The following is a 25212-nucleotide window of genomic DNA, read 5'->3' as shown; positions in this document are numbered from 1 at the left end:
ATTCTCTAGAAACTGTTCCTCAAAAATGGATGTAGAAGTAAAGGCGGTATCATTATTTTCAAGATTTCTTTTCAGAAATCTGAAATGATTCTGTATGAACCCATTCTATGAAGTAGATAAATCAAAGCAAATTATTACTACACTGAAAATAATCCATGCTCAACTTTACGAAAAAAAATTTCGTAACTTCTTTTTTCGTAATATTTACAAAAATTTCGCGTACAACACGAAATATTATTTAATAAAACCCTTTTCTATTTTTACGAAAGTACGAAAACCTTTTGTAATATTTTTTTCTTAAATTTTAGCGAAATTAAACATAATGATATTAATTATATTATGATTAAATAAAACTACAACATTTTTATAAAATTGAGGAAAAAGTATAATATTATTCTTGAATTATTTTCATAAAAAAATGAAAATTCGTGTGGAGAATAATTTTGAACTAAAATTAGAAAATTTATTTTAAAATGAAAAAAGATGTTTGAATAAATTAATATATCGTAAATTTTACCATATTTATTCAAAATTCCCTCTTTTCAATTTATGTAAATTAATTTTTTCAAAAATATTTTGCATTATACTAAAATATTTCGTACAATTTCATATATATTACGAAAGAATTTCGTGGTGCGAAACAACGAACGATTCGTACAATGTACGACATTTTTCGTATATATTAGGCATGAATTTTTTCAGTGTATGTTTCTGAAGTATTGTTGTAAAAATCATCCAATAAATATTGCTTATCATAAAAAAGTAATTATAAAAATAATACAGAATGTAAATTTATTATAAAAATATTGAAATTTGTATAAGACATACAGTAATTTTATTGTTTAATAATAAGTTTTTGTTAATCGGTTAATTGATATAAATTATTCGGTTTATTTGTTATTTGAAATTTGCAAATTTTCATTTATTCGAGCGATTAATCGTCAAAACTTCATCGATTAACCGATCGACGATTAATCGTAGCCTATTAAATATAGTCCGAATATATTATTAATATAGTTTTTTTAATCATAGTGTAATGTTGTAGCATTATATTTTAGTTTCAAGTAACCATATTATGGTTTCATGTAATCATATTATTTCTTCAAGTAATCATATTATTGTTTCAAGTAACCATATTATGGTTTCAAGTAGTCACATTTAAGTAACCATATTATGGTTGCATATGAAACAAAATATGGTTAATATGTACTTGGCGTAAATTCTAATTATATTTTAGTTTTCTTTTGAACAAACACAAAACTTCCAAGCACTGGTATTCCCGTAAAAAATATATATCCACACTTTCATGCATTTAATTATTTTTTAACACTAATTTTTTATGTACCCTATTTTATGTTTTATACTTCTATTGAATTTTATATTGTTTACTATTATACTTTTAGATATTATTTATTTTTCACAATTATTTTAACACTGTGTTGTTCGATCTAGTACGGATAAACATTACAAATGATATAAATATGGCGATACCAAAATATTTTTAATAGTTAACATATTTTACTTATATCTTAAACATTAAATGGGTAAACATGTAAAAACCTACCATTTAATGGTTTGGCGAAAAAGAAAATGTGCTAACTGATAGTTAAAGAAATAACAGAACTTGGTGAAAATAGGGGTAAGCCCCTATAAAAAGTAACATTGATAGGTTTTTAACCGACTACAATAAAAAAGGATATTAATATTTCTGCCAGTTAAGTTCATAACAGAAACATTTCCTTATGTTAAATTTAACTAAAATGTTTAATTTAATTTTGTTAGTTAAAATAAAACTGAATTTGGCGAAAAAGAAAATGTGCTAACTGATAGTTAAAGAAATAACAGAACTTGGTGAAAATAGGGGTAAGCCCCTATAAAAAATAACATTGATAGGTTTTTAACCGACTACAATAAAAAAGTAACATCAAAATGTTTTTATAATTGTAATAAAAAATGTTTTAAAACAGTGTCAATTTGTTTGTGTTTTTAATATGGAATAATCCAACCTTTAATATTACAACAATTTAAATATAGGGATAGACGGAAAGACTTTGTCAAATTGTATGGAATCGCTAGATTTAAGAAAAGCTTCGACACGGTCAACTATTGTATGTTAATTAGTTAACTGATTTATAAATTTGAATTTTCCATTTTTTCTTTTAAACTATTATTCTCGTATATGAGTAATCGTTAACAATATATTGGTAATGGTCTACAATTTACAATATCTAATTGTATAAGTGGCGTGCATAAATGTTCCGTCTCGGGTCAATTGATTTTAAAGAATTCATCGGTAATTGTCTTGGGTAAAAACCTACCATTTAATGGTTATTAGTTATTATTATTAGTTATAGTTTAAATGGTTCTAAATAATATAATAAGTTTACATAATTATCATTATTTATTTGTTGAAAAAATAATTATTTTTCAGGGAATCATTCTCAAATGAATAACTGTCATAAACATATTAATGTTTTCAGTAACTAAATTATTGTTGAAATTCAATAAAAATAACAATTGTTTGGTTATGACAACAAAATATTGTTACAAAAAACATAATAGTTGTCCTAACCATGCCGAACTATGTTTTTTCTCTGCGTGTGGGTATGGATGATTCGGTATGGCCGAATATAACACTCTTACATGTTTAAACTTAGTTATTTCTGTACACATACACCTCTAAATATTTTTGGAATTGGTTAAGTTTGTTTTTCTCTGGCATACTTTAAAGTTTATAACATTAAATTAAAAATGGAATTGAAAGAATTTAAGTTCTGGCTTTGTTTTTTATGTTTAAGTTTAACAAAACTGTGTTGGAGCTGAACACGGATGATATCAACTTTCTTTTTTTACAAAATAAGTTTTTCGATAAAAATTTGCCAAGTATTGAGATCACTGTACACGTATACCACCCTATTTATTACATCTTTTACATTTTTCAAGATCTACTAGGAATCCTACATTAACGTTGCCCAGAATTACAAACGGTACATTTGAAAGATCCTATTTGGTAAGAACATGTAGACATTGAAATTCTTTGCCTTCTAGCAAAGGTTTAATTTGAATAAAGAATTAAAAATATAAATTTTTGGAAGATCCCATCGTATTCCAAATTTTCGTCATTACATAGCAAAACACAATGAAAACAACAATTAATGTTTCCTGTAGTTGTTGTAGGTATTTTATTTGTCTTGTGAATAAAATTAGATACAAAAATATAATAATAACAAAATAATTGAAGAACCTAGGCCTAATATTTTGGCTATACTAAATATTTATATATAAAATTTTATGAAAATATTAACTGAAGTGTCAGGGTTGTAAGTAAAACAAAACAACTTAAGAACTGAAATTTTAGAAATTCCTAAAAATTAAAATAAATATTAATAATATAATTTGTTCGTTTTTTATGTTATTCACATGTATGATATTTTTTCAAACAAACTGACTTGAACTTAAAACTTGTATATTTAAAATTAAAATTTTTGAACAAAATAATGGAAAAAATTATTGAAAGGAAGAATGTAGAAAAAATAAAATGTTGGTGCAGATAAAAAATTGTTTTTTTCTCATAAATTTAGAGATTTCTGAAAAAGTTTCCTAAGTTAGTGAATAAAACTCTCACGTACTGATTTGATGAAAATTAAAACACATTTTATTAACAAGGGAAATTGAATTGAAACAAAAGAAGCATACATATATAAATTCATTTTTATTTAGTTTTAGCCGAGACAACGTAAAATTGTTTTCCTCGAAAAATTTAAATGCACAGTACCAAATTTAACATACAAAATTTCCACAGTTTTGCGGTTTGTAAAAAACGTTTTGCCTTTTTCTCCATGTATTTCATTGGAATAATTATTACCTCTATTATTAAATTTAATTTTTTTTATTGATAACACAACGCACTTAAAAATATCATTTAAGTATTGCATTAAAGCAAAGATATGACAATCGCAACAGTGTGTATTTTTTGCTATTAGATTTTACATTTGCTTTTTCGGGAGTGTAAAAGGAAACTTTCTATCTAACGTGATATGATGTGATCCTGAGTACGATATTCTGGGGTGCCTTTCTCTTGTTATTTTTTCTAACACTGAAACATATCTGTAGTAATTGTTCTTTCCTAAATGGTATTAGTAGAATTATGTTAATAGTAAATACACAAATTATAAAGTCCTCTTCCTTTTTATTTATTATAAGAATTAATTTATTTATTATAAGAATTAAAATTTTTGTATATTTTTTTAAGGACTATTTTTATAAATTTAAAATTATCCAAAAAAAATTTTTTAAAATTAAGTTTCAATCGGAATTTTTAAACAAAATATTTTTTCGTTAAGAATTTAAATTTTTTAAATATATGTAGATCTTGCAATATGTATAATAGATATGCCTGGAAAGTCCACTATATCAATACGCACCTGTGTTAGAATTACAGTCGTTTGCTGTGGTGTTGGTTGTTGTGGTACGTAGTTCACTTGCTGCATATTGGAGACGTTAGGCAATGTCTGTTGAGAGGTTTGCGAACTGTAATATTGAGTTTGGGAGGGAGCAGTTGTTGGTGACAAAGCTTGTTGTGGCGATAGTGCATCTTGTGTGTTAGTTGTATAATTACTTGGAGATGTCATCGATTGTTGCTGATAACCTACAAAACTTTGGTTTTGCTGAGGTTCACTATTATTTTCCACATTTCGTTGCATATCGTCGCTTTGTGAAGTAATTTGTTGCTGGGGTTGTTGTATTAATTGAATTTGTTGTTGGTTGATTTTCTTGGCATCCTCGTCCTCTTCAGAGTCAACTTCGTCTTCTTCTTCCTCCTCTTCGACATTTGGAGGAAGCATTTCTCGTTGATTTTGTAGGGCTAATTTTTCCAAACGAGATTTTTCATTTTGTAATTGCAATTGCGTCTGACGCTGAATTCGTTCTTTTGAAAGAGAGTATACTTGTACTTTCAACAGTCTTACTACAGCTCTGGCATCTTCTTCAGATATTATATTTTCCTGCTTCATATCATGACATAATTGTTCACAATCATCTTTTTTAATATCAAATTCAAACTGTATTGCCTCGTTTTCTTTGTGTTTTGAAGAACGCTTTTTCGGATCCAGAAACCGTAGGCGGAACTCAATAACGTTATTATCGGGGTTATTTAGAAAAGCTTCTGTCGCTGTTGGTTCTACTCGAATCCCAATATCTTCTTCAAAGAATTCCGAGTTTAGTAAATCCTTACAGCTTGGACGATCTTCTTTTTTTAATTCAATACATTTTTCTATTATTTCTCTTACTTTGGGATCCTCTACTTTACTTAGAGCTGCAGGCTTAATACCTGATATAACCTTTTTGTATATCTGGGCTGGTCCTTTACACTCACTATATGGATATTCCGACACAGCCATTTCCAACATGCACATACCAAAAGCATAGACATCAACTGACTCATCATAGTGTTCTTCATACATTTCTGGCGCCATAAATTCCGGTGTTCCAATAACCGATTTAGCGTGTGAGCGATTTTTTAGGGTAGCCAGACCCAAATCTCCAATTTTGACACTTCCAGTAGTACCGGTTATAAATATATTATCACATTTTAGATCACGATGAATTATGGGCAACTGACGGGTATGTAAAAAGTGTAAACCTTTTAAAATTTGGCGACACCAAGACTTAAGGACCTTTGGATTTATTTTCTTGAAACGTTTAAGATATCTGGAAAAAAATTTATTGTAAATATTTTAAAAGAATTTATGTAATGACATTTACATTCATATTGCATTAAAATATACTAATATAGTTCTACAAAAAATTCAGATTCATAAAAACGCTATTCTATAATATAGGCGAAAAAAGATGAACGCTGTGACAACGTTAATATCAAAAGTGATAAAAACGAATAATTTGGTAACAAAGAATATTTAGTTGTTATAGTAACAGTTCGACTGTGGCCGATAGGTCTTTCTTGGGGAAAAAACTTTCGATTGATACAGCTGTCGCTGGCTTGACAATTTTTCGCCTTATATGACTCGGGTCGTTCCGGAGAGAAGATCCAATTGTCGTGGGAACGATAAATTTATAAGAAGCATTAGATTTTTTTATGTATTCCGTTATTTCGATGTACGCAAGATTTATACGGGATTGATTAATTTAAATAATTTAACAGAAAAAGAGATTAACCTAACACTTCTATGTTTCCCTTAATTTTTTTTGTTTTTGATATTAGGTTTGTTTGTTCTAAAATAATGTTAATTTTTTAATTCCTTATTGACAATTATTGCCTATCGTTTTCTAGTCGTAAAAGTATTTTGTATTCCGTGAGGAGATGAAGGGTATAAAGATCCCAGATATCGGCAAAATCGGTCCATAAATACCTAAGATATGAGCAAAAATCCGAGACATCCTCTGAAAATTTCATCAAAAAATTGTTATAAAAGCAACAACAACACTGTATATAGAAAAAGATGTACACGTGTGTGTAGATGTATTTGGTTTTATTCAGCTGTGTATTTCCTACTAAAATACACAGCAAAAAATATGATTTGCATTTTTTGTTAAAATAAATATATTTGTATTATAAAATATATATAAATATTTTAAATATTCGTTTGTATACCTTTAAACTTTAAAATCCTTTTATAAGGACATAAAAAACGGAGCACACAATTCTTTAAGTGGAATCTATTTTCACATGCTTATCAACTTTTCCATGTGTGAATGCTTTTTTCAAAATTTTTACAGGGTGTATATGAAGAAAATTGTTGTTAATAGCAATAAAAACATCTAGTTTCTTTTTATTCGAATAACCGAATAATTTAAAATTATTACCCGGCTAACGCAAAACCTCAAATAATTATTTGTTGAATAAACCGAATAAGACAAAAACCCGAATAATTGAATAGGGTAGAATGGGGACCATACGCCAAAACCACAATACATATTCTTAATTTTTTTTCTTGGTTCGAAAACTGCGATATGTTGACTTTAGTTTTATTCCTTTAAATTTTTCTTAAGTTATCCTCATGTACATATTTTTTTAACTTTTCCGCATTGACTAAAAACGGCGATACCACCCCATCCATGGGGTGAATGCGCCAAGGGGGTGGGGCAGATTTGCCATTAGTAAAATAAAAGAAAAAATTACAAAAATAAAAACTTATTTTGCTGTTTTATACCTTAATTGATTAAACAAAGTATAATAAATCAGATATTTATTGTTTATTTCTTTACCTTTGAACTTATGAATGTCCTATTTTAATAAAACTTCGTGTATATATTTTATATTATCTAGACTATTATACTTGGAAATACTTTATTTAAATGTACCACAGTAATGAATTAATACATATTCTCTAAAATATTACAAAAACGCGATTTTCCCGAAATCCTCCGAGTTCAAATCACAGGTACAGCTAATCTGTAGGAAATATTGATTTAATTTTCTTACCATTTAATAGCTTTATTTATTGTCTATAAAAGATTTTGAAATCTGTTTAACAAAGTTTTAAAAAAAACTGAAATTGAAGATTTGAAACTGCTGTTGACCATAGCTGAGAAGAAGTTTGTACATTCTCCATCTCTTTGATCTTATTATTGGTTACAATTAATTAAATTTTGAATCTATTAACTATGGTATCTAAAATTCTGTTGACCATAGCTGAGAACAAGTTTGTACATTCTCCATCTCTTTGATCTTATTATTGGTTACAATTAATTAAATTTTGAATCTATTAACTATGGTATCTAAAATTCCTATGTGATTCTGTCGTTCCTCCTGTTGATACGAAAATCTCTTTCCGACTCAACGACGAATGTACTATTTTGCAGGCTGAAATCTCAGCTATAAAAAGGGCTTCTAATTGGCTTAGGTACTATCGGATATCCAACAGAAATATCAGAATTTATACTGACAGTCAAGCCGCTATCAAATCCCTGATAGGTGTGTATTCTACATCAAAACTTGTCCAAGAATGCCGGGCGACTCTAAACGAGATGGCGAGATATTCAAGAATTACCCTTATTTGGGTCAAAGGACACGGGGAAACAATTGGCAATAATACTGCTGACATTCTGGCAAAAGCCGGCACGAGGATGACCATACTGGATATTGACCAGTTCTGTGGTGTCCCCTTAGCGGTCATCAAGAAGCAAATACTTGATTACTGCTTCATTTCAGCCCAGGAGCGATGGTCTCAGGAGCACACTTGCTCGATCGCTAGGCTACTGTGGCCTCGTATGGATTCTCATAAAACATCCTACATTTTAGGGCTAAACAGAATATCTCTGAGCGCTTTGTTATCAGTTCTTACAGGTCATTCAAAGTTTGGAAACCACGCTAGACGTATTGGTATTCCATATAATGACTTTTGTAGGAGCTGTAAAAATGAAGAAGAAGAGGAAACTATTACTCATTTTCTGTGTAACTGCCCGGCCCTGGAATCGCTCCGTCATCAGGCGCTTTCTTTATCACTACTCTTCCCCTTCCAAATGTTTTCCCTTATCTTTTCTCTTTACAGACGTTACAAAGGGACCAAATAGGACCCAAGTATAGACTTACTCGTGTTAGTAAGCAGTCTGAAAAACCTAACCTAACCTAACCTAGCTATAGACAGTGTGTTTTCTATACACTTATATGCGCTTAACACTAGAAATACGTTGTTTTTGTTTTTAACAGTATACAAGCAAGAGTAAAAAAACAACACTTTCGTATTCATTGCTGGTAAACATTGACGAGACTTAGATTTTGCTTTTGTTTATCGTAAAAAAAATTGTTTTAAAAAGCACTTGGAAAAAATTTGTGTTAGTTTTAAATTTCAAACTTACATTATTCGCATAAAAATTATTGTACAAAAACTCACAATCTACTCTCATATAATTGAAAACGTTTTAAATACTTTTTTCTATTCATTAAAAAATATATTTGCAAAACAAAAGGGAAAATTATTTTATTTTAACAAAAAATGCAAATCATATTTTTTTGCTGTGTATTTTAGTAGGAAATACACAGCTGAATAAAACCAAATACATCTTCACACACACGTGTACATCTTTTTCTATATACAGTGTTGTTGTTGCTTTTATAACAATTTTTTGATGAAATTTTCAGAGGTTGTCTCGGATTTTTGTTCATATCTCCGTTATTTACCGACCGATTCTGCTGATTTTAAATAGCGATCTTCTCGAAAGCATGTCTAATAGAATTATTGAAGATTCGGATCTAGCCGATATCTGGGGTCCCCTAAAAACTGATTTCAACAGACAGACAGACGAACATGGCTTAATCGACTCCGCTATCTATAAGGATCCAGAATATATAAACTTTATAGGGTCGGAAAATTATATTTTAGAAATTACAAACGGAATAACAAACTTATATATACCCTTCTCACGAAGGTGAAGGGTATAAAAAACTATCAAATGTCCTCTTATATTCTCCTACATTAATTCGGCTTTCTCAAAATTTTGTTCTTATGTATTTTAAAAACGTCGCGCACAGACCTCGACTCTACAAGTGCTGATCAGACTCTGTTGGTTTAATTGCCTTTGGATGGATGTCCATGTAAACCTTGTGAGCAAGGTACAGGTCGCAATTTTCAAGACTATTTGATAAAATTTGGTATACACTCTTTTTTGGCCCAAGGACGAAGCCTATTAAAAGTGGACAATCGGTCCATTATTTTGCCTAGTCCCAATACAACCGTGCCCCCTCGAATAGGGCCTTTGGGCTCATAATTAAGTTAAATGTTATATTATGACAACAAAAGTCTACAAAACTTACTTTTATAAAACTTAAAATGGCATTACCGATTTTTGTAATGATCGGGCCTCATTTGACCCTAGCCTGAAGGTCAAAATTAATCTATAAACATTAATAAAACTTTTAATAATAAATAACTTTGAAGATGTTAATTCCTCTACCAACATTTATAAGGAAAGGCTCATATTTTCCCCTACCCCCCTTTGAGCCCTCTTGTAAAAAATCTCTTTTTTGCCAAAAATAAGTAAAAATTTTCCGGAATAAAGTTAAAAAAAAAAACAAATCAAATGCTTTTTTTAATTACTCCCATTTTTAACATACTGACTGGTGTTGGTTATCATATGGTCGGCTTTGTCCGACTATATATTCATACTTGTATCATTTAGCGTTGTTGTTCCTTTTGTTTTGATTTTGGTGTAATAATAATGTAGTCAGGAAAAAATTAAAAAAAAAATAAATTTATAAAACTAATATGTTTAAAATACTCGATGGTGCACTCTTACTTGTTGATATTGAAATTTGAACTTTGAGCGAAATTGTCTAATTAAGTTGCATTTTAATCATTTTTCAATTTGAAAATTATTTTAAAAATATATAAAAACTTTTTATAATGTTACGACACGAACAATACGTTATAGTTTTATAAATAATATGAAATTTGTAGCTGCATTTGGAGCAGAAATAATAACGCGTTTCATTCTTTATCCATTTTTAAAATTACACATTTTTAGTCCAATATTTAAAACAGGTAAAGGTGCTAAATTCGACTAAGACGAATATTATATAACAACCCTCAAAACCTGTGTTAAAAATTGTATATAATTTTTGTATATGGATTAAAATACACAATTTACTAATTTATTAGATTTATTTAGGCAGAATACGAACATTTATAACCTGTTCCTGTCTATGTATAGTTGAAAATATTTTTATTTATCATCATTATGCCAATATTATAGTTGTTATTTGATTTACCGGGATATTCTATTCGAATGAATAAGATTTTATTATAAAAAAATAATTAAAACAAGTAAGAGTGCTATATTCGGCTGTGCCGAATCTTATATACCCTTCACCATAGTGTATTTTAAACATATTTTATAAATTTTAAATTTTTTCCCGACTACATTATTATTACATCAAAAGCTAAACAAAAAGAACAACAACAACAACGCTAAACGAAATAAAACACAAAACTCACAAGGCACATAAACCAACAGACATCTAAACATACATAAAGAAAAACACAGAAAAACAAAAATAACAACATATTCTGGATCCTTATAGATAGCGGAGTCGATTAAGCCATGTCCGTATGTCTGTCTGTTGAAATCAGTTTTTAGAGGACCCCAGATATCGGCGACAACAACACTGTATATTAGAAAAAGATGTACACGTGTGTGTGTAGATGTATTTGGTTTTATTCAGCTGTGTATTTTTTTGTATGTTTGGATGCTGTTGGCGTCATGTTTAAAATACACTATGGTGAAGGCTATATAAGATTCGGCACAGCCGAATATAGCACTCTTACTTGTTCTAATCTACAGTGTTGTTGTTGCTTTTTTTAACAAAATATTACATTTTTTGATGAAATTTTCAGAGGTTGTCTCGGATTTATGCTCATATCTCCGTTATTTACCGACCGATTTTGCTGATTTTAAATAGCGATCTTCTCGAAAGCATGTCTAATAAAATTATTGAAGATTCGGATCTCGCCGATATCTGGGGTCCTTTAAAAACTGATTTCAACAGACAGACAGACGGACATGGCTTAATCGACTCCGCTATCTATAAAGATCCAGAATATATATACTTTATAGGGTCGGAAAATTATATTATAGAAATTACAAACGGAATGACAAACTTATATATACCCTTCTCACGAAGGTGAAGGGTATAAAAATGTTTGTCAATTTATCGAATATATTCTTAACGATTATTTTCTTAGACATTCTTTATAATAAAATTAAAAATTAATAGAGAAAAATCATGACGTGCACTACTTCGAAGTTCGAGAAATTTAATTGAAAAATAGTTGGGAAGGTTTGAAAATTGCTTTCGATACGTGTCTTTGAGATGACCTAGAATCTTATCAAGACGCTGAGTCAGAAAATTGTCCAGTGGCTTAAGTAAATTTTGTAAAGTACGCGAGCGGAATCCAGTAAAAACAAGTAAAAGTGGTAGATTCGGCTATGCAGAATCTTATAAACCCTTCACCATGGTGTATTTAAAAAATACAAAATCAACAACAACCCTAATGAAATAAACACACAAAAAACAAAATACACAAGGCAGTAAAACCAACAGACATCCAAACATACGAAACGAAATACACAAAAATATAAAATACACAACGCAATGAAACCAACACTCCAGAGATACAAGCCGAAACGGCTCAAATCGGCCGCGGCTGGCCGTCGATAATATTTTTCAAGCCGCGCCGCCACCGTCTTCTTTCGGCTCAAAAGCTAAGCCGGCTTAAACGTTGCCGCTGATAATGATTGGAATCACAAATGTATTTCGGAAAATAAATTCACCAATTTGAACGTAGTTGCCACTGTTTTAAATTATTATTGCAAATTAAAAAGTGTTGCCACACAATATTGTGCTAATATTAAAATTGTGAAAACACTATAAATGTTTCTATATAACAGACTATTATACAGAGATTTTTCAATATAATAAACGCTTATAAAGTCAATTTATGAAGAAAAGTTTAAATTGAGCCAACAATTTAGCCGTCGCCGATATTTTCTATAATAAGCCGCCGATCTAAAATGATCATTTTATATCGGCTTATATCTCTGCAACACTCATCCAAACATACGAATACACCAGGAAACAAAAACAATATACACAAGGCAATGAAACACACAGCCATCCAAACATACGAAACTGCCCTGCCAGCAATTTTGTAGTCGACTACGGGAAAAATTCACTTCCAGTTTACTTTTACAGACTGACTATAAGCTAACTACAGTGTATTACAGAGTTGTCCCGAAATTTTGTATTTGGTGACGTTAAGAACCGACTTTTAAATACTAACTACAAGTTAACTATAATGTAATGCAGAAGTGCCTCAAAATTATTTGGAGATAATTAATTGTATTTCAACATGTTTTCTCTTGTTTCTCAATTATTATGATTTTATTTGTTAAATTTAGTAGAATGACTATAAACGAACAACAATGTAATGCAGAAGTGTTCCAAAATTTGGTATTTATTAACGTAAACAACCGACTTTTAAAGACTAGCTACAAGCTAACTATCATATAATGCGGGAGAACCCCAAAATTATCTGGAGAGCATTTTGTTTCGACATGTTTTCTCATGTTTCTTTATTATTTGGAATTTTGTTTTACATTTTTGTTATTTTCTTGTATACGTTGTGAAATTAGAGTCAGTAAATTGGAAAAATTAATTATAAAAGGTTAAATATTTCAAAACTCGGTCCCTTAATTCTAAATTCTGCTGATTAATACTGTAAATATAATACATTAACAGTTAACATTACACATAACATTTCAAAATTTATTTTAGATTTGGATCAATGGGAAATAATGAATAAATCATTCATAATTTTATGGATACCGGTGTTATTATTAGTTCCCCTGCAGAAAACTGATGTTTATTAATTTTAACCAACTAATATCATTATTAAATTTTAATAATTAAAGCGAAATGTAATTTAGACAACTAGTAGTTAAATTTTAAATATATTTAATTAAAATGTTATTAATTAATACAGTAGGGAATACAAAAGAAAACTATTACATGACTTTTCTGAAACTAACTTTAAGTTAGTTAATAAAGAGTTACCTTTAAGCTAACTTTTTAGTAACTAACATTAAACTAGTTGAAAAGTCATGCAGAGTCGGTCAATTGACCACTGTGTAGAACATCGCCATGTTAAAATAGTCAGTTGGCTCCATTAAAAATAATTGAAGAATCAAACACAACTAGTTGATGAAAAAGTTGGCTTTTAATGTATTTCAAGTTAGTTGAGTTGCTGACAGGGTGAATACATCATGTAACACAATACACATGGCAATGACATGCTTTCGAGAAGATCGCTGTTAAAAATCAGCAAAATCGGTCTATAAATAACGGAGATATGAGCAAAAATCTGAGACAACCTCTGAAAATTTCATAAAAAATCCACATTTTTTCATGCTTTGTTAAAAAAAGCCACAACAACACTGTGAATTGGATAAAGATGTACATGTGCGTGTGGAGATGTATTTGGTTTTATTCAGCTGTGGGTTTTTTTGTATGTTTGCATGCTGTTCTGTTTTCACGAAGGTATGTGGGTATAACAAGAACAAGGAGATAAAGCAGTAATATGTTAGTAATACATCTGATATTTGTTTGAGGGTGGTAATACAGTTTGACGGTGGTATTACAGTACAACGGTTAATATTTCTTTCTGCTACAGTTTATATTTGTTTGTGTGTATGTTATGTGTGACATGTGTGCAGGATACAAAATAAATAAAAACTGTTTTTTTATTTATTTTCAATGCAATTGCACTGAAAAAATATTTAAATTTTAAAGATTAAATTGCACTACTATAAATTGGGAATATCTATTAACAAAATATAATCAATGGACTTAAGAATCATAAATTCTTCACATGGAAGGAATATTTAAAATTAAAATGTACAAAAAAGTATCAAATAAGAATGATCTTATTTACTTTTATTGTTATGCATTCTAAAAAATTATTTAGGGTGTATGTTGCTTTTGTAAATTGCTTTTGTAAATGCTCCTACACCACTTTAGTGGGGAGGGTATATTGGGTTTGTGCTGATGTTTGTAACATACAAAAATATTTGTCCTTAGAATCGGCTTAGAATCATTTTCTGAATCGATTAAGCTATGTCCGTCGTCTGTCCATGTAAACCTTGTGCGCAAAGTACAGGCCGCAATTTTCAATATAATTGGATGACATTTGGCACACACGCCTTTTTTGGCCCAAGGACGAAGCCTATTGAAAATGGTTAATATCGGTCCATTATTTCGACTAGCCCCAATACAACCGTACCCCCAAAATAGGGTCTTTGGGCTTATAATTAATTTAAATGATCTATTATGTCAACAAAAGTCGAAAAAACTTAGTTTTATGGAACTTTAAATGACACTACCGATTTTTGTAATGATCGGGCTTCATTTGACCCTAGCCCCCATACAAACTCCCCTTCAGAAAATGACTTAAAGGTCAAAATTCACTTATAAACACTAATGACATTCTACATAAATAATATTGAAGTAGACTTAACTCCCCTTACCAACAATTATAAGGATAGGGCCATATTTTGCCCTACACCCCTTTGAGCCTTCTTGTAAAAATTTTCTTTTTTGCAAAAAAATGAAAATAATCCGAAATAAAGTTAAAAAACAAATCAAATGCTTTATTTTTTAAATAATCCCCATTTTTAACATACATACATACTGACTGGTGTAGGGTATCATATGGTCGGCTACGTCCGACTATACATTCATACTTCTTTTTGAAGTTGTGTTTTTTCAAATTGCGTTTGCAATTTCGAAACAAAGCGACATCAACCTACTATGTTAAATGCTGCCAAACAACTAAATAAAATGTTTGTATTTTTGACGCTCTCTTTGAGAAGTTCGTATGCAATCGTGTTGTATAAATTAAAACTGCCGAAAATCTTCGTATTCAGAACAATACTAGTGCCGATGTCTGATATAAATACATCTTCTACGAAGGAATAATGTAAGATAACTACGTTCCTACAGAAATCGTAATGATCCATATTTTGTTAGAACTTGTTAGCAGCGTTACCGTTAAAACTTTCGAAAAGTCGCACAAAAAGGGGACTTTTCGGAAAAAAGTCGCACTGAATGGTGATTTTTAAAGCAAAGAATGTCAACGTAGGTCAAATTATTTCATTTGTATTAAAATGTGCATTAAATTGGTAAATAAATCAAAATATTTTACCACATTTTATTAAGCAATAAAATTACAATAATAAAGATATTAAATTACTCTGTGCAACAAAATCTTTTTTGAATGAGACTAATGAAATTAGAAAATAAGTCAATTTGACTAATAAAGATATTAAAATTTTGTCGGCTTTAATTTTATTTCTATTTTAATAGTTGTTAGTATCATGATTTAAAAAAAAATTAAATTAAAAATTTGTACATTCTTTCACTATCACTTCAAGTGTAAAGTTGTTTTTTTATAAAGTTTTTTAAACCCTTTTATTAAAATACATATACAAAATTCTATTAAAAAAAGTATAACAAAATTAAACGCAAACGTGTAGAAGATGTTGTTGCCTTTTAAAACATGAGTAAAAGGAACAAGTACGAAAGCATAGTTGGGCGTGACGACCATAAGAAAACGATTCTAAGGTGGGTATAGGACATGTATTTTTGTATGTTACAAACATCAGCACAAACCCAATATAGGGTATATTGGGTTTGTGCTGATAATAATAACAGTTCTGCATAATAATAACAGTTCTCAGAGAACTGATAATACAAACTATTATACTCCTCTTCAAACAAGAGATGATGTTGATAATGTTGAAGTTGCTATCGAAACAGCTGTTCAAGTTAAAGTGCCACCAATAACTATATTTTTACTATGGATGAGCTCATTTGAAACTGTTCTCATTGTTTAAAATTTTCGATTATTTGTAGCTTTTTATGCAATATATAATTTTTTTTGTGACGGCCATTACATCTATTTTGTTCGATTTTTTAAAATGTTTTTTATTGAAAAATTTGTAAATTTTATTGATATTTTAAGAATTTAACAGATTTTAAAACTGCTTAAAATACATTAATAATGACAATTGCGATGCAAATATTTTAATTTGATTACAACTAATGTACACATTCATAAAAATGCATTTCTAAATAATATTTTTTATTTTCTCCCTGTTGAAAGTATTTTGTTATTTTTTATATTATATAAAATAATTTTTTATATTAAACGAATATGCAATTATCATTTTTCGCGATATTTTGAAAATTTATTTTTTTTTAATTTAAGTTAATTCAAATGCCCATAAAAAATATATAATTTTTTATTTTACATAAATTTATCAATAATGTTAAACATGGAGTTAAATGTAGAAAATGCACCCAATATGCATTGCAATAAAAATGCATTTTTATTAACAAATATTATTTAGAAATGCATTTTTATGAAAGTGTACATTAGTTGTAATCGAATTTAAATATTTGCATCCCAATTGTGATCAGTAATGTATTTTAAACAGTTTTATATTTTGTTAAATGCATAAAATATCAATAAAGTTTAAAAATTTTTCAATATAAATTATTTAAAAAAACGACAAAAATAGATGTAATGCACTTCACAACAATATATTTTTATATTTTGCATAAAAAGCTTCAAATAATCTACTTATGCACTTTTAAAAAATTTTAAACAGGGAGAACGATTTCAAAAATGCATTCAAAAAGTGCATTTCTTTATAAAAATGCACTATCTTAAACTTTTTAATATTAAAAACAAAATATTAAAAACAAAAAATTAAAAAAATATGAAGACCATCGGTCAATTCTTAATTGATTTCTCATGGAATTCATGATTTAATAAATCCGCTTTAACTTGATCATTTACGTTATTCCTATTATGCGCAGCAGTAAGTTTGTTATCCTGACATTTCTATCTACCAAGGGCATTGTTTATAAATTGCCAACGTTTTCTCAAATCATTTCCAGCTCTATTTAAATTTTCAGTGTAATATTTATTTTTACATTTTTTACAGCCACCTTAATAATTTTACTTACTCTTTTTAAAACATCTTAAAAATAAACTATATTTTTCAATTTACGTCTTATTTTTAACAACTTCTGTTTATATAAGATTAACTCTTGAAGATTTTTGTTTATCCAAGGAGTTAGTTCAAAAGGCAATGTTTTTTTAAACTTTGTAACTACAGTAGAGTTATTAACAGCTGATTCAATTTCAGATGTTAACGAATTTGTCAAAACATACACATTTAATGACGTGGCAACAAATTTCTTAATTGATCTTTAGTTTTGTCATAATCACAATTAATCAATTCACAATCGATGTTGTAGCATTGTATGTAAGCAGCTGCTACAATAGTCATAACAATGTTATTGGTATTTTCTATGCAAAAGCTCTTACGACAATTTTTCATATGTTTTTCGAATGTCGTATGAAAATTCAGTGTTGTCAATTGTTAATTTCAGCATATAAATAAAAAATTCAATCGATTTTGGCATAAAAAACGATAAAGTGGTAACTCAGAAATTACAAACAAACAGCTGTTTACCAAAACAAAAATAAAATTTTATTAAAAACTGTTTATTTATTAGTTTAAAATGTCGAATAATGAATATAATAGAATTTTAAATAAAAAGAAATTAATTTGGTTTATTGTGCTCGTTTTTAATTAGTTTAATATTCTTTGTTTTTTTTACTTTTGACATTGTTTGTTTTGATTGTTTTTTTTATTGTGAACATAAACGTATGACTTGCTACAAAAATCTGTTCACAATCACCGTTACTACACTTTAGTAGATACACTTGATTGTGAATTGAACAAATAAGTTTTCGAAACTTCAATATACTTTTCAATTCTTACATTACTTTTCATTTTACAAGATAATATATTGTGATCTGAAAGAAAACACTCAACAGAATCGATATGGAGTTTCTCATACAAATTACTAACAAGTAAGAGTGTTAAATTCGGTTATGCCGAATCTTATATACCCACCATTAAACCTCGTTTGAATCGAATGAAACTTACTTATGTCGAATTCCATCTATATATTCTTATTTTCAGTCCAGTTATAAGCGTTAAAATAATTTTCTGAAGGAAACCTTATATAGGGGAGTAGGGTCAATTATGGGTCGATCCTCATAAAATTTGGTAGACAGAATTTGGTTCATATTAAATTTATTTGTGTGCGAATTTCATCGCTACAATTGTATTTGTAAGCCAATAATCGGGGGTAGGTCAATCATGGACCGATCCTCATAAAATTTTTTAGATAGATTTTGACTCGTATGAAACTTACTTATGTCGAATTTCATCTATATAGTAATAATGAACGTTAAAGTTATTTTCTGAAGGGGACCTTATATGGGTGGTAGGGTCAATTATGGACCGATCCTCACAAAATAATGCATAGTGATTTTGGATCATAAAAAACTTACTTATGTCGAATTTCGTCGCTATATTTGTATTTTTAAACATGTTATGACTGTTAAAGATGCTTTTCAAGGGACCACTTGTATGGGGGCTATCCGAAAACGTGGACCGATATTGCCCATTTTCAATACCATCTAGCTTATTCCCTTCGGTCTCTATCATCATTTCAACAGTCTGGCGGACATGGCTAGATCGTCTTAGAATTCGATAAAGACCAAGAATATATATATACTTTTGTAAATCTATGACCTATATTCAGATGAGCTACAAGCGGAATGACAAAAAGAATCAGTATCTTTTTTGATGGTGGGTACATATTAGTTTTATTCAAAAAGGGACAAAAAGAGGCTAGAAGCTAAAATGAAATCGCAAATTTGATTTATTTTGACAAGGGGTCGCAAAAAGTGTTAAAAAACGAATTCTCATAATTTTCCTCGTTTTAAAACCGAGTACACAAAGCTAGTGTAAATTAAATCGAATTTAATTTTATTCTAATAAATTACATAATTATTTTTTGCGTTTTTAATACAAATGTAACTTAATAAAATGCTATGGGCATTCTTTTTCATTTAAAATGTTTTTAGTTTTCTGAATTTTACGTTCAAATAAAAATTCTTTTGCAGATCACAAAATTTGTTTTAAGAAGCTTCTCGGGTTTGAAATCGATTTGATTTAAAACCGCAACCAATTAAAATTGTTTGTAATGCTTTAGTTTCGTCACTAGTAAGGTATTACATTCACACATTTATGTTAAGCTTTTAGTGATATTAAAATATGGATAATTTGAGAATAACACATATTCCTACCCCTGAATTAATTGAAAAGAAGTAAAGAAGTATGGCAGATGTTGGTATCTTATATGTCGTAAGGTTGACGGACTTATTGATCCGAATTCCTATATCATCACTATATACCAATTTATAGTACTTAACTAAATTTCCCCTAAATTATATAATTTTCCACAAGAGTTCATAGTGATTTAACCGAATTCTCATTGTGAATCAAATAGTCTCATCATGGCTTAAACTGGGTAAATAATGACCGAAGTACTAAAATCCAGAGTCTTACTCATAGCTCAAGTGGATGCATATCAAAGTTCATTTAATTTGAAGAAAAATACACTGTACATGAGTAATAAATGATTCGACATTTATTTGACCACAAACTCTTAAATATTGCAGGAGTTCCAGCATTGTTTTAATGCAAATTGATTATTAGCGGTATTTTCTCCATTTTATTAATTTAACTAGCAATACCAAGTGTGCTTTGCAATAAAAATAAAAAATACCGATTATGAAGATTTTAACAGATATACAATTTATTTTATATGAGATATGCCACGCAAATAATTGCGTTTTATTTATTTGTTTAACAATATTTAATAACCAAGCCTATAGGCCGTAAGCGGTTACAAATTTCTACTTTACAATAATTCTTCCAACACAGAATTCAAATTTATATAAAAAAATTAAAACTAAATTATTTAAAATGATAATTTACTATATAAAATAACGATAGGACAATTAAATTGTACTGCATTGATCATAAATAAATTCCTACATAATTTGCAATCAATCAAATGTAATTCAAAGAAGCAAAACAGGTTAAAAAATAGAAAATAATATGTAGAAGTCATAAACAATACCAAAAATGAAATCACAGAACCAATCAATATGTCAAATATGTCAAATATGGCAAATAACACTCCAGACTGATAGGACATAGGTAATACATATCAGACAGGATCTTGAAGCTATAAAACATCTATCGGTGGAACATTTCTGAAGAAATATAAGACACTTGGAAGAAAGTTTTAAACCACCCCAAAAAATATCGACTCATGAAAAAGAATTTAAATACCCAAATTACCAGCGTTTTTTCAATTGCTAATAAAGATTTTAGTGTAAGCTACAAAAAATTCTTCCCATTTTTGCCTAAATGTTTCATGTAATCAAAGTTCTTCATGTAAAATTTGAAGATTCCAGCTTCTATAGTTTCTTACATATACAAATTTTTCCAAGCCACCTCCACCAATCTGATGGAAGTCCGCTTGTTTCCAAAATGTTTAGATGAATATGAAAGTCCTTCATGCACAATCAGAAGAATATAGTTCTATTAGAAACAAAGGCGGCTATAGACTTCAAAGAAACATACATTCAGTAGCTGTAGTTAGCTAATTGGAAACGGCCCCCTTATATTACTGCTTGACGTAATTTGCATAAAACTATAAAAAAATATTACGTAAATATTACATAAATATTTTTAGTACCAAAAACATATATTTTATAAATCGATGTATAATTTGCTGTGGAACATTTCTAATGTCCTTTTCAATTTTGAATTTGGTGAAAATCGCCCATAGACAAATCAAAGAAATAGCGACAACTAATTAGAAACGGCCATTTTTTATTAAAATTTAAATCTAATTGATAACAAATTTTATTGTATTTTTTAATTGTTTTTAATTTATAAGAAATATTACATCATTATTTTTAGGACTAATAATGAAAATAGCCCAAAGAAATACTCCTTTAATGGATAGATCCATTTTTATACCCTTCACCTTCGTGAGAAGGGTATATATAAGTTTGTCATTCCGTTTGTAATTTCTATAATATAATTTTCCGACCCTATAAAGTATATATATTCTGGATCCTTATAGGTAGCAGAGATGATTAAGCCATGTCCGTCTGTCTGTCTGTCCGTCTGTCTGTCTGTCTGTCTGTCTGTCTGTCTGTATGTTTGTTGAAATCAGTATTTAGAAGACCCCAGATATCTGCGAGATCCGAATCTTCCATAATTCTATCAGACATACGACCGGCAAGAACGCTATTTAAAATCAGCAAAATCGGTCCATAAATAACGGAGATATGAGCAAAAAACCGAGACAACCTCTGAAAATTTCATATAAAATTTAGATTTTTTATTCATGCTCAGACAGAAACTGCAAAAAACAAAATACATAACAATACGGTAAATATTGTTATTGTAATTTGTTTATAAAAGCAAAGCAGAGCTAGAGCAGCAGAACAAGAGTAGCAGAGCGAGAGCAGCACTAATGTTTTGTTATTGGCTAGAAATATGAAATTAAGTATGTAGAGCCTGGATTAAGTGAGAACCTATAAAAGGGGACTTTCTGGTACGTTTTCGTTCTTTAAAAGGTATTTTTTGAAATTTCTATATATAATTTCTATATTGAACCTAGAAACATGAAATTAAGTATGCATGGCCCGGATTAAGTGAGGACCCAAACAAGGGGAGTTTTTGGTACTTTTTCGTTTTTCAAAAGGTACTTTTTGCAATTTCTACGATATTAAACCTAGAAACATGTAATTATATATGTATGGCCCGGATTAAGTAAGGACCCATAAAAGGGGACTTTTTGGTACTTTTTCGTTCTTCAAAAGGTACTTTTTGCAATTTCTACAATATTGAACCTAGAAACATGTAATTAAGTATGTATGGCCCGGATTAAGTGAGGACCCATACAAGGGGACTTTTTGGTACTTTTTCGTTCTTCAAAAGGTACTTTTTACAATTTCTACAATATTGAACCTAGGAACATGTAATTAAGTTTGTATGGCCCGGATTAAGTGAGGATCCATAAAAGGGGACTTTTTGGTACTTTTTCGTTCTTCAAAAGGTACTTTTTGCAATTTCTACAATATTGAACCTAGAAACATGTAATTAAGTATGTATGGCCCGGATTAAGTGAGGACCCATAAAAGGGGACTTTTTCGTTGTTCAAAAGGTACTTTTTGCAATTTCTACAATATTGAACCTAGAAACATGTAATTAAGTATGTATGGCCCGGATTAAGTGAGGACCCATAAAAGGGGACTTTTTGGTACTTTTTATACCCTTCACCTTCGTGAGAAGGGTATATATAAGTTTGTCATTCCGTTTGTAATTTCTATAATATAATTTTCCGACCCTATAAAGTATATATATTCTGGATCCTTATAGGTAGCGGAGATGATTAAGCCATGTCCGTCTGTCTGTCTGTCTGTCTGTCTGTCTGTCTGTATGTTTGTTGAAATCAGTTTTTAGAAGACCCCAGATATCTGCGAGATCCGAATATTCCATAATTCTATCAGACATACGACCGGCAAGAACGCTATTTAAAATCAGCAAAATCGGTCCATAAATAACGGAGATATGAGAAAAAACCGAGACAACCTCTGAAAATTTCATATAAAATTTAGATTTTTTATTCATGCTCAGACAGAAACTGCAAAAAACAAAATACATAACAATACGGTAAATATTGTTATTGTAATTTGTTTATAAAAGCAAAGCAAAGCTAGAGCAGCAGAGCAAGAGTAGCAGAGCGAGAGCAGCACTAATGTTTTGTTATTGGCTAGAAATATGAAATTAAGTATGTAGAGCCTGGATTAAGTGAGAACCTATAAAAGGGGACTTTCTGGTACGTGTTCGTTCTTTAAAAGGTATTTTTTGAAATTTATATAATATTGAACCTAGAAACATGAAATTAAGTATGCATGGCCCGGATTAAGTGAGGACCCATAAAAGGGGACTTTTTGGTACTTTTTCGTTCTTCAAAAGGTACTTTTTGCAATTTCTACAATATTGAACCTAGAAACATGTAATTAAGTATGTATGGCCCGGATTAAGTGAGGACCCATACAAGGGGACTTTTTGGTACTTTTTCGTTTTTCAAAAGGTACTTTTTGCAATTTCTACGATATTAAACCTAGAAACATGTAATTATGTATGTATGGCCCGGATTAAGTAAGGACCCATAAAAGGGGACTTATTGGTACTTTTTCGTTTTTCAAAAGGTACTTTTTGCAATTTCTACGATATTAAACCAAGAAACATGTAATTAAGTATGTATGGCCAGGATTAAGTGAGGACCCATGAAAGGGTACTTTTTGGTACTTTTTCATTCTTCAAAAGGTACTTTTTGAAATTTCTATAATATTGAACCTAGAAACATGTTATTAAGTTCGTATATCCCGGATTAAGTGAGAACCAGTAAAAGGGGACTTCTTGGTACTTTTTCGTTCTTCAAAAGGTACTTTTTACAATTTCTACAATATTGAACCTAGGAACATGTAATTAAGTTTGTATGGCCCGGATTAACTGAGGACCCATAGATGGGGACTTTTTGGTACTTTTTCGTTCTTCAAAAGGTACAAAAGGCTTTAAACACATCATGGTGAAGGGTATATAAGATTCGGCACAGCCGAATATAGAACTCTTACTTGTTTAACTTCATTAAGCTTGTAAATCGTAAAAAGGATATAGCTGAAAAGCCCTATTGTCAAATAAAATATTTTTAAAATTTTTCATACAATATTTACAAATTAAAAAAAAAGAATATAAGTAAAAGAAGTAAAAACTCTGTTTCAATATTTTATGTTAAGAATCCTACATGTAGTGGTTTTGACTAAAATTTAAATATATGCGGTCAACATAAAATATTTACGCTCCAACTCTTCGGTTGGCACCAGACAGACGAATAGATATAGCTAAATCATATAATTTATAGGTTTGTACTTCTTTTATGTATATTTCGATGAGGGTAGGCTTAAAATAATATATTAAAAAAATAATTATTTTAAAATGAGTTAAATTCTTACGATTTTAGGGTTCCAGAGAGCATTAATTCGGTGACTAGAACTATATTTTTTCTACGAGATACAGTAAATTCCCAATAAGTATAGAATCGTACAATATTAGGATGCTGCAAGTTTTTAAGCATATCCGCTTCTTCTCGAAAACGTTTACGTTCACTCTTTTTCACTTGTTTGTCCTTAATTAAAGAAATAAGAAAAGCTCAGTCATACTCTTAACTAGAGTTTTATGCCCCTATTACGGTTGAGTTGAAATTGAAACAACTCAACTTTAAAACAACTCAACTCTTTTTGTATTATGTATTACAACTCATATCAGTTGGCATTTTATTGATGTTGTGTTTTTCATATATGACACAAGTATTAAACATATTTTTATTGTTAACTCGTTCGAAATCCGAGATTAATGAAATTTTAGGCAATTAAAAAAATAACTTTACTTCTAAATAATTGAAATATATACCCTTATTCTATAATTTTTCGTTCGATTCTCTAAATGAACAGAAAGAAAAGTGTTTACATTAATATATTTGTTCAATTCACAATCAAGTTGTATATTGTAATTACTAAAGTGTAGTAACAGTGATTGTGAACAGATCTTTGCAGCAAGTCATAAGTTTATGTTCGCAATGAAAAAAAAAAAAAAAAACAATCAAAACAAATACACATA

General features: G+C 29.4%; 1 protein-coding gene across 1 annotated transcript in view; it reads right to left on the bottom strand.

Annotated features, from left to right (window-relative positions):
* LOC111678283 (serine/threonine-protein kinase WNK1-like) overlaps positions 1-25212 on the bottom strand; it is a gene marked incomplete at its 3' end in the record, with an annotated part of 219934 nt that overhangs the window by 159116 nt on the left and 35606 nt on the right. The window contains exons 3-4 of the mRNA XM_046950156.1: positions 24549-24721; positions 4425-5709 (exon numbers count right to left, since the gene is read on the bottom strand). Of these exons, the coding sequence (XP_046806112.1) occupies positions 4425-5709; positions 24549-24721 (1458 nt within the window). The remainder of the gene's footprint in view (positions 1-4424; positions 5710-24548; positions 24722-25212) is intronic.

The sequence above is a fragment of the Lucilia cuprina genome, chromosome X, assembly GCF_022045245.1.
Source record: "Lucilia cuprina isolate Lc7/37 chromosome X, ASM2204524v1, whole genome shotgun sequence".
NCBI classification, from domain to species: Eukaryota; Metazoa; Arthropoda; class Insecta; order Diptera; family Calliphoridae; genus Lucilia; species Lucilia cuprina.
The sequence above is the reverse complement of the archived record's forward strand: the minus strand, read 5'-3'. Positions and strand labels throughout refer to the sequence as shown.